Source organism: Poecilia latipinna, unplaced genomic scaffold, assembly GCF_001443285.1.
Source record: "Poecilia latipinna isolate Pla-1442-1.1 unplaced genomic scaffold, P_latipinna-1.0 Scaffold504, whole genome shotgun sequence".
Classification (NCBI taxonomy): Eukaryota; Metazoa; Chordata; class Actinopteri; order Cyprinodontiformes; family Poeciliidae; genus Poecilia; species Poecilia latipinna.
In genome coordinates, this window is record NW_015113120.1 from 198,273 (window position 1) to 208,749 (window position 10,477).

The window sequence follows — 10,477 nt, forward strand, 5'->3', positions numbered from 1 at the left end:
ACCCTTCTTTAACCATCTTGACCTCCAGACAATCAAAGACGACAAAGGACGATTCAAAAGAATTGTCCCTTTTGCTGTCCAGCTTGTATTTGTAATAGTCTTTCTTCTCAACAGGTGGCGCTGCAGGCGGTGGATATTCTCAAGTCATTCCAATGGAAGAGGTACTTTATACCGTTTTGAAACATTATTGAGGTGGTAGAAAAAAATGTGTGTTTAGTTGATGATGTTTTATTTTATCCATAGTTTAACCTCCATCTCACTGGGGACATCCATGCCATCACAGCTGCCAACAACTTGGTAGCCGCCGCAGTCGACGCTCGCATGTTTCATGAGGCAACGCAGTCTGACAAGGTGGGTTTTCACTTCTGTAAATGAGGGGTAAAATCATAACAAGCATCAATTAATAACAAGATGTCTCCTTTTCCCCTTTACTCTCACTCAGGCTCTGTATAATCGCTTGGTCCCACTCAGTGGAGGGCAGAGGACGTTCTCCCCAGTCCAGATCAACAGACTGAAAGTAAGGGATTACATTACATACCCCTCAACTTTTACTAGAGTTTTTCTTGTACATGAAGCAATTCTGACTCTTAACTTGTCATTGTTTGTGTAGAAATTGGGTATAGAGAAGACTGATCCTTCAACTCTCACTGATGAAGAGATCACTCGCTTTGCACGCTTGGATATTGACCCAAGCTCTGTAACCTGGCAAAGAGGTCTGAAATGTCTTCATCAATCTTCCACCCATCCCCAAGATTTCAGGGTTTTTTTTCTGTATCAAACCTCATGTTTAAATCTCCTCTGGATATTTATTTCTCTGAAGTGTTGGACACAAATGATCGATTCCTGAGGAAGATCACCATCGGCCAGTCGCCAACCGAAAAGGGTTACACAAGAGAGGTGGGATTCTGATATGTTTTGATAATGGCATCCAATAAAAAACTGAAAAAGGCATAGCTATTTATATAAAAAAAAAGTCAACAGCTGTTTTTAATCACAATGTGTGGTGCAGGCTCAGTTTGACATCACAGTTGCGAGTGAGATCATGGCGGTCCTCGCCCTCACCAGCAGCCTGGAGGACATGCGACAGCGCCTGGCCAAGATGGTCGTAGCCACCAGCCGCAGCGGAGATCCTGTCACCACCGAGGATCTGGTCAGTGTTTCTTCATTATGGTGCGGCTTCTCGTTATGAGAACTGTGGAAGGAAATTATTTATTTGTTTTTTATTAATGGAGCTCTGTTTTGTTCTGCAGGGTGTCAGTGGAGCTCTCGCTGTGCTGATGAAAGATGCCATCAAGCCAAACCTGATGCAGACGCTGGAGGTCTGTCAATGTTTAACTACAACTTAATCCTTGCAATGCTTATCTGTGTTAGAGCTGCAAATGGGTTCTCTGAATCTGCAGGGAACGCCTGTTTTTGTGCATGCTGGCCCGTTTGCCAACATCGCCCATGGAAACTCATCCATCCTGGCTGATAAAATCGCTCTGAAGCTGGTTGGACCTGAGGGCTTTGTTGGTAAGATGAATTAATCTTGGGTGGCACCGTGGTGAAGTTGATGGCAACGATGCCTTGCAGCAAGAAGGTCTTGTGTTAGAATCCCAATCTGGGGTCTTTCTGCATGGAGTTTGCATGCTCTCCTCATGCATTTGTGGTTTCTTTCTGAACCCACACATGCATGAATGTGAATTGTGCATTCATCATTTAAAAATGGACTGAAAAGATCCAAGATCTATATAAGAGATTAACCCCGGTTGTTTTAGATTATTGTTCTGTTTTCACATTATTACACTGCACCACTCAAAGCTGCAATACTGCTCTTAATCTTTGCCTCACAACCTCCATCAAACAGTGACAGAGGCTGGTTTTGGTGCTGATATCGGCATGGAGAAGTTCTTTAACATCAAGTGCCGCTACTCGGGCCTGAGGCCCCATGTGGTAGTCCTGGTGGCCACGGTCCGAGCCCTCAAAATGCACGGAGGAGGACCAATAGTGAGTCACTTGTTTTGTGATTTAGGAGTTGCTATCTTCATTCTGTTCATATTTCACCTTTTGGGTATAAGAAAAAAAAAAAAAAAACACTCTAAAATGTTTAACACAGGTTACAGCTGGGATGCCACTGCCAAAGGAATACGTGGAGGAGGTAAGGCTGAGAAGCAGCAAACAGCAAAACATTCAAGTGTCAGTCCACTCTGTGCAGTCTGTGCATATTCTTTCACTCATACTTGGTCACACGTAGGCCTGTCACAATAACATTTGCTTGACGATAAATTGTCCCAGAAATTATTACGATAAACGATAATATTGTCAATTTGAGATCGTTTTCAACTAATGTAAGGCAAGTACATCCTCTCAAAGATCAATAAACTTTAATTTCCAAATTAACATGTAACAATGGAACAGGAAGGAAATTTAAGTAGACTTTAAAAAAAACAAAAAACGTTTGCATCTGTGCAGAACCTTGAACTTCTGAAGAATGGCTGCAGCAACATGAGGAAACAAATAGAAAACGCAAAACACTTTGGCGTGCCGGTTGTGGTGGCGGTCAATGGTTTCAAGTGAGCGCAACATGTTGCAGTTTCATTATTACTGCAGACTAAAATGTTTCATGCTTGTATTTAGTTTGTGTGCATCTACTTGCAGGACGGACACTCAGGCTGAGCTCGACCTGGTCTGCAGCATGGCCAAAGCTGCTGGAGCCTTCGATGCCGTGTGCTGCTCCCACTGGGCTGAAGGTGGTGCTGGCGCTGTGTCCCTGGGACAGGCAGTTCAGAGGGCCAGCGAGGCTCCCAGCGACTTCAAGTTCCTCTATGATTTGGATGTATAATTCCAACCTACATTAAACTTCACTAGTATTCTTGTGCTTTTCTCGTTTTTAAACTGTGCAGTGTTTATGTTTTAGCTCCCAATTAGTGACAAGATTCGAATAATTGCTCAGAAGATCTATGGAGCAGATGATATTGAACTTCTCCCGGAGGCCCAACACAAGGTGGAGCTCTACACCAAGCAGGTCAGCATGCCTCAGGGCAGAAGTTTTCTTGTCACTTCAATTAATCAGCAAAAGCCACCGTCAAAGGGAAATCTATACTGAGAAGATCCTGTTTTGTCTTTTGCTTCAGGGCTTTGGAAACCTGCCTATTTGCATGGCTAAGACACACCTGTCCCTCTCGCACGAGGCCGAGAAGAAGGGTGTGCCGACAGGTTTCGTCCTGCCCATTAGAGACATCCGAGCGAGCGTCGGCGCGGGCTTTCTCTTCCCATTGGTCGGCACGGTAGGATCACAAACCTGATCAAACAGGCCTTTTTATTTTATGTACAACTGTGTGTGGACTTTGCAAAAACAATCCTGAAAAATGTAGTCCTATCCTAAAAAAAATCAATAATTTGCTTCCTATATTTTTGTGACATTTTATAGATAAAAATCATGATCATATGACACTAGAAAGAAACAACATAGAGGTCTTTAAAGTTTCCTATTACTATTTTCTAAGTCTCAATAAGTATGGAAACCCATTTGCATGTTTTGCAAATTTCAGATTGATTTTACATGATGTTTATAAGAGAATGGAAACTTAAATGCAAGCTACATAAATAGATTAAAATGTTGGTTCTGCAGATATCCGTCATACGTTATGTTGTCTTAAGAGTTTAAATAACATTGAAAGCTGTTTCAGGACGTTTATATTTTGTTTACAAGTTTTTTGGACACAATGCATTTTCTCTTCAGATGCCTACAATACCCGGTCTGCCCACCCGGCCTTGTTTCTATGATATTGACTTGGACACTGAGACCGAACAGGTCAATGGACTTTTCTGAAGAAAATCCATCCTCTCTATATGACTGAGGTAATGCAGAATGCAAACCGGAAATAGGAATGCACTTCATTCCTATTTGACAGGTATGCAGTAAGGTCATGCCTGTCATACAGGAAGGCATTGGCAGCGGTTAAATATCTCTCTTTCTGCTTCCTTCTCCCTCTTAGAGCCTATAGAAACAGTCATCAACCCCACTGGGCCTTAACAAACACTGGACGAGTTCTAACTCGATGCACCTCGAGCTGCTTCCATCCTATCGTGTGTGACTGAGTGTCTTTTTCTAGAAAGATGCTTCCAGGAGCTGATGATTCCAGGAATATAATTACAGAACAGATTTTTATGCTGTACCTGGTCTGTGAAGGGCCTTTTTGCTGGAACAAACTATCATATTGACATTTTTCATTAGATTATTTTTGACTAATCTAACGCATTTCCTATCTTAGAACTCCTAAATCAACAAACACAACCGTTTAAGCCTTACATTAGCTCTCAGTTTATATTTGTTAACACTACATTGAAGGCTAGTTCTCTATTTTCTTTTTCTTAAAGAGTAATTGCCTCTTAAAAAAATACTGTACTTACCATTTAAATCCTAAATGTAAATGTAATGCTGTCTTTAAAGACTTTGTCTAGTAAATTTGTTGATCTGAGCAAATTGTTTTTCAATTCAGTTTTGACTTCCCAGTATATTAAGTAAATTTTTTCATGTATGGAAATGTGAAATTTAGCTTCATTATGTGTTAAATCCTGGTTTTTTTTAATCTACCAAAAAAGGACAAAATAAAGTGGCTTTATTTGGAATCCTCATCTGAGTTTACTTTTGTTTTTCTTCAACATGAACCAACTATTAGAGTTTAGATACCTTTACAAGCAGAGTTGTTTGCCTCGTCGCTACACTAACATGAAAACCACTTATTCCTTTAAAAGTTTCTTGTAAAAGTATTTATGCCTCTTGAATTTTTATTCACATTTATGTGCTGGACTAACAACGTTGTGCATTTTTCAGCCTCGTCACTGAAAAATGTTGCATTTGTTTGCATTTAGCCGCCCTTGCTAAAGTGAATGGGTGATTAACAGGCTTGTGCAGTAATTGGAGGTAATGCTGTTATTTGAATTAACTTGAATGGGAAACGTAAAACATGCAGGACAGTTTGTAACTAAAGACAAAATACTGAGACCTTTTTGTTGGGAGTATATGTGAGATATACCCAGACTTTTTGTTGGGTGTAAACTTTTTCACTAAGCTGACTAACAGTTTGTATTTGATACTATTGTTTTAAAGTCTTTATTAAGCTGTGAATGCATTTACCAAACCCTCTGATAATAGTAACAAACGCAATACTTTTTTAGTGACAATTTTATTATATATTTATAACAATATATAATAACAGACTGATATCACATGACATTGATTCATTGGTATTTTCATTCACTGCTGCCATGTTTCCTTTCAGTATTCAACTCAATGATGATAGAAAAAAGAAAAATGACTCACTTCCTCTAGATCACAAAAAGACAAAGTTATTTTTTTTTTAAAACAAGACATATCAAAGGTGCAATAATTAAATTCACTAGTCTATTAAATAAAATTTGCTGCTTTTAAAAGGATATGATGGTCAGCAATATATAATATACTGCAAAAATAAAATGCAGCTGTTGCACAGATATCTGAACAACATTTCTCCCTCAAGCATTTCCAACATTTATGGCCGTATCGTTTCTCATTTAAAGCAACTGTCATGTTTACACAAAAACAGTAAGACAAGTTATTTTCTCATTCCCCTTAAATACAAAACTGAATTCACATTATCACTCGTGTCTTCTTCAGGGAAGCTAAAATAATTCCTGTGCAAAATAGAAGAATGAACAAATTCAGCGAATTAAAGTACATTTTTAAAGATTGGCTGAAACAAACCTGAGTTAGAAGTGAAACAACTTGTGCTTAAAGTCAGTGTCATTTCTATATTTATAAGTGGGTGTTTCTGTTGTTCTGGACACATGTTAAATTTAATTATTGCAAAACCTGACAGACATATTGTCTGGATCAACTCCAGAAAATATGTCCTATGACCTTTACGAATGCAGAGCAGCTTGGCAGGTAATCTAAAAGTTAAAAAACGTAGGTTTATAGTTGATGCTGAACTTTTAATGATGCTTATTAGAAAGAAGGAAAATTCCATGTTCTCAAAACAAAATTACTGGAAGAAGATTAATGGAAAATTAAATGTTTCCTCAACAAGTTGACCAATCTACAATGCAGTGGAGAGGTATTCATGATTTGAGCTTTTGCAGCTGGGCACATTGCTTTCATTAACTTTAAAGTATGTTTAGCAAAAAACTGAGCACGTGACTGTGAAAGTGTAAAAGGTCTTCCACTTCTCATTAAATCTAATTTGAAGACTACATGGTGCACTATTAAACGTTTATTTTATTGTTTCTTTAAAAAGTTCATTTTGTTACATCAGACTGGTTTGGCATTACAAAAAAAAAGAATAACATCAACTCGGTCTTGTGCAAGCTTAAACGTAAAAAGCTCATAAAAACATTAACATTAATAATTCAAATAAAGACAGCAAACGAGTTGGGAATATGTAGCTAAAAAGGAAAAGTAAACCAAGATCATATAGTACAATCCAATTAAAAAAAGAGAGAAAATATGACTTTTTATGAGTGTTTTACAAACATTACCATTCACTGCTGGAACACAACTTTGGATACACTGCCTTTAGGAGTTCATACGAAACAAACGTAGATCTGAAAGATGAAAATCGGGTGATGTAGCTTATGAACATACAGGTAAATCTAACTGATCGCTGATGGGAGCTCATTCCTGACACACCCAATACTCTGCACCCTTTCTTTGCAGAGCTACACGTGAGTTAACAAAAAAAAACTAAAGAAAGAAAGAAAAACCTCACATGTAGCTCTTCAACTTGTTCAAAATTGCAAAGGCATTGTGATTCTATAAACTCAGTCAAACGAAGATAATTAGGAACCAACGGTTATCTTATTTTTTCACACATGCACAAACTTGATTCCACTGCTGACATCATTATTATTGTTCAACTTCAGGTTGAATAATAATAGAAGGATGATGCTCTAAAAAGGAGCCACAACATTAGAAAACAGGTTTGACTGTGGTTCTGATTTTGAGTGCCATGTAAAGAGTTTGCTACAAATTCTCATTTGAATTTAGAGAAAAAATAAAACAAAAAAACTTCAACTCATGAATATGTTGTAGCTGTGGGTGTAGGTTTACTCTCTTTGAATTGCTCTAAGGTGAACATCCACAAGTCTTTTGCAGCCAGAACTTGTCTTGCTGAAGAACAGAATCTCCACAGCAGGATGCTTCCACCTCCAGGTTTCATATTTGGATGATGCGTTTAAAGTGCATTGCTTTAAACCCAAAATTGTTTTTTGCAAGCTCGCTAAACGAATCCAGTTTTGATCTCATCTGTTCAGACAACCATCTTTTGCATGCTTACCTTGTTTTTCATAGATTGTGGCAAACTGCAAACATGATTTTGTATGAATTTCTTTAAAAACTAGTTTGAGTTTTTGCTTTTATTGTTGTTAATTGATGATTATCCACTTGCAGTTAACAAAAACATGATAGTTGGGATTACAATATTGCATCAGACCAATAATTTAAAAAAGTAGAGATGTGGGTTTAATGAAAGCTACCTGCTTTATTTCAAAAAGTGTTTCTAATCTGACCAACTAGGAGGCATATTCTAATTTATTTAATGTGTCTGAACAGTCCTGGTAAATGGATTGAAGTTTATCAGGACTTGCATGACAACTTTTTAAAAAAATATTATGAATATTTTTGCTGCAGTCAAAACCACACTTTTGAGTTAAGTTCAGGAAGCAGATTTGTCTGCCTTGCAACCCTGTGCAAGATGAAAACTAATCAGTTCCCTCGTTATAGGTTCGGTTATTATAATCATTACCATTATCATGCAGCTTTTGGCTAGAAAAGATTTTTCGTAAGTAAGTTTTATTTTAGTTTCTTTCTCACTGGTTTTATGCAGTTTTATAATGACTTGTCTTATTCTATTGTACTTTGACATTAATGTTCATTCAAGAAAAAGGGATCCGTTTGGAAGGGAATTAAAGAGCCGTACTTCTTATTTTGTAGATTATTTAATGAGGAATGCAATACAATCATACATTAATCTTTTTGACAAAATAATGACTTTTTATCATTTTATTTAGGGTCGCCTCAGTGGTCTCTTTCACTTGCCACCTCTTCCACCTCCATGTCCGTGTCCATGTCCTTCTCCTCCATGTCCATGACCGTGTCCGTCTTTTCCATGACCATGTCCGTGACCTTTTCCCTTTCCTTTTTTCTTCCCTTTGCCCTTTAAGCAGCCATAAAAATGCAACAAATTTACAAATAGAACAAAAAAATAAAACTGGTGTCACTTAAATCCCAAGAAGTTAAGGTTGTACCTTTCCTTCCTCCTGTGAAAGACACAATACACACACACACACACACACACACACACATGAGTATAACGACATTATCATTATTCAATTAAATAAAACTTCATAAACATTTAGCACCGATCTGGAAAAGTAATCTTACTCCTTCAGATCCTGATCCTGATTCCTCCTCCTGTGCCAGTGACAAAAATAAATAAATAAGTAAATACAAACACATATTTTGTTTATAGTGACTGATGAAAGTAAAACTAACTTACCTGTTCTGGCTTTTTTTGTTGTTCTGCTGTGGTAATATATTGAAGGCAAAAAAAAAGGCGATAAATTAGTATTTTAACATGAATTAGCAGTAAAACTCAGCACATCATCCTACAATACAAACAGCAGTTTTATTATGTAAATAGAAATCACTGCTTGCAGCATCGCATTACACATCTTTGATCTCTTGCTTCATATGGGTAAAAACAGATAAAAAAGAAAAAGGAGGACTGTGAGGATTAGCTAACTTGTGAACTTAATATTTCAAAGAGACTTACGATCGCTCATTTTGGCTTGATGATGAAAGTAGAACACAAGTGTCTTCCTATTCAGCAAAGGAGAAAAGACAACTGCAAAAATGTAAACATTCAAACTCCTTGCAGTCAAGGTCTAATAATCATCCGGTACATACCTGAGCTCAAGGTGAAGTGAATATGCGCCTAAAGTCAGTGTTGCACCTATATTTATCTGGTGGTTTTTGAGCTGATAAAAGTGGGTGTGTTTTTGGAGTCCTGCCCCCTTATGCCCATATACTTCTCTTGGATCGTTGCAGAACAGGTAAGATTTGAGTGCTGCCTGACAAAAACAAACACTGTCTTTTGCCAGGGTTAATGACAGCCCAAATGTACAATTTAGAGCCTTTCTAAAACACCCGAGGGCTGGGCAAGTCCTTGTATTTGCTGTGTTTTCAGATTTGTCCAAACCAAACAACCTGAACTATTGTAAAAAGAGCCACACCTGCAAAACGATGACGGTTTGTGTCATCAGCTACTCCGTAATATGATGCATTTTCTTTCATAATTAATTGCAGATGAGTGATTGCCCAGACCGAAGGTGAATGGTGAACTTTAAAATTAAACATCCCAAAAGATTTGATTTTCACAAACTGAATATAGAAAGTCAATTTGTGAATTTCTTCAAACGGTGTTCTAGGGAATATATTTTCAGTGTCCATTCATGCTGTTTAGGTTTGACCAGTCAAACCTAAACATGACTTTTCCTGTCAAACCTGACATTTTCACCATTCAAAATTTCACACTCAACATAATCAAATGCAACTCAGAGTAAATAGCTCTTCATACATTCCCAAATACATAGAAGTCATTAAATATTAAGTTAGTTGGTGATCTCCATTCATATCTTGTTTTGTACAATTCATACTGTGTTCACCATAGGCAGGGATCCACTTCACATTAACAATGGACAACATGTTCAGAATGTAACTGATAGAAAACCTTTGTTTTGCTTTTGAACACGTGTGCCTCTCCCAGTTGCAATGTTGCTCTGGGTGATGAACCTTTTTGCTTGAATCAAAAGCCTCTGTTGGCCCGCCCGACATGTAAGGAAGAATGTGCTTTTGTTCAAAATGTGTGTATAAACCCAAAATTTAAATCAAAAGACCAGGTGCCTTACTTAAACTGGTGAGAGTTTGTCTTTATCCACAAAGAAATGAGTCCTGTGTCAACATAGGCTGAAAAGCCACTCAGCAAGAAAGATGCAATTACTCTAGAAGCAATATAAATTATCTACTGTATTCAGTCAGTGAAAAAAAAATCTAAATTTCTGGGCACACCTTTGATTTGAGAACACAGGGATGGCAGTGCCATATTTTGTGGATATTTTTCTGCAGAAGGGACTGGTGCACTTTACAAAATATGGCATAATGAGGAAAGAAAAATATATGAAAGCAACCTTTGAAAACATTAACCTGGAACATGGGGCTTGAGTCCAAAAGGGTCTTGCAAATGCACAATGAACTCAATCGTACAGCCAAATTGGTTACAAAGTGGTCTGGGGACAACAAAGCCGATGAACTGAAGGGGATTATGCCAAATGTCAGCTAACTATACAGAAACTTTGGAATTTTGAAAAATTGTCTCCATCTTTTTATCCTGGTGTAACAGTTATGGGCTAGGCAGCTAACTGCGATACCAGAAACCGGTTCTTTGAGGAGCCTGATGTG

General features: G+C 37.7%; 2 protein-coding genes and 1 long non-coding RNA gene across 4 annotated transcripts in view; 2 read left to right on the top strand and 1 right to left on the bottom strand.

The window, feature by feature from the left end:
* The window catches only part of mthfd1b (methylenetetrahydrofolate dehydrogenase (NADP+ dependent) 1b), a 13,443-nt gene extending 8,826 nt beyond the window's left edge, over positions 1 to 4,617 (top strand). Inside the window, exons 13-28 of the mRNA XM_015040320.1 lie at positions 115 to 161; positions 244 to 351; positions 443 to 517; positions 611 to 713; positions 821 to 897; positions 1,010 to 1,150; positions 1,251 to 1,319; positions 1,401 to 1,512; positions 1,847 to 1,986; positions 2,096 to 2,137; positions 2,452 to 2,552; positions 2,638 to 2,815; positions 2,897 to 3,004; positions 3,114 to 3,266; positions 3,722 to 3,840; positions 3,978 to 4,617. Of these exons, the coding sequence (XP_014895806.1) occupies positions 115 to 161; positions 244 to 351; positions 443 to 517; positions 611 to 713; positions 821 to 897; positions 1,010 to 1,150; positions 1,251 to 1,319; positions 1,401 to 1,512; positions 1,847 to 1,986; positions 2,096 to 2,137; positions 2,452 to 2,552; positions 2,638 to 2,815; positions 2,897 to 3,004; positions 3,114 to 3,266; positions 3,722 to 3,811 (1,544 nt within the window). The 3' untranslated portion in view covers positions 3,812 to 3,840; positions 3,978 to 4,617. The remainder of the gene's footprint in view (positions 1 to 114; positions 162 to 243; positions 352 to 442; positions 518 to 610; positions 714 to 820; positions 898 to 1,009; positions 1,151 to 1,250; positions 1,320 to 1,400; positions 1,513 to 1,846; positions 1,987 to 2,095; positions 2,138 to 2,451; positions 2,553 to 2,637; positions 2,816 to 2,896; positions 3,005 to 3,113; positions 3,267 to 3,721; positions 3,841 to 3,977) is intronic.
* A 3,320-nt stretch (positions 4,618 to 7,937) lies between these two features.
* Positions 7,938 to 9,059, bottom strand: LOC106952297 (uncharacterized). Of its 2 annotated transcripts, XR_001425952.1 has the most exons (6): positions 8,927 to 9,059; positions 8,793 to 8,839; positions 8,517 to 8,542; positions 8,402 to 8,431; positions 8,266 to 8,277; positions 7,938 to 8,162 (listed from the first exon to the last, which is right to left on the bottom strand). It is a non-coding gene; the product is annotated as an uncharacterized LOC106952297 (long non-coding RNA). The 2 variants fall into 2 exon arrangements; XR_001425953.1 differs by lacking the exon at positions 8,266 to 8,277 and having other exon boundaries at positions 8,927 to 9,042.
* A 1,170-nt stretch (positions 9,060 to 10,229) lies between these two features.
* LOC106952278 (histo-blood group ABO system transferase 1-like) overlaps positions 10,230 to 10,477 on the top strand; it is a 12,033-nt gene continuing 11,785 nt past the window's right edge. Inside the window, exon 1 of the mRNA XM_015040293.1 lies at positions 10,230 to 10,278. Within this exon, the coding sequence (XP_014895779.1) occupies positions 10,230 to 10,278 (49 nt within the window). The remainder of the gene's footprint in view (positions 10,279 to 10,477) is intronic.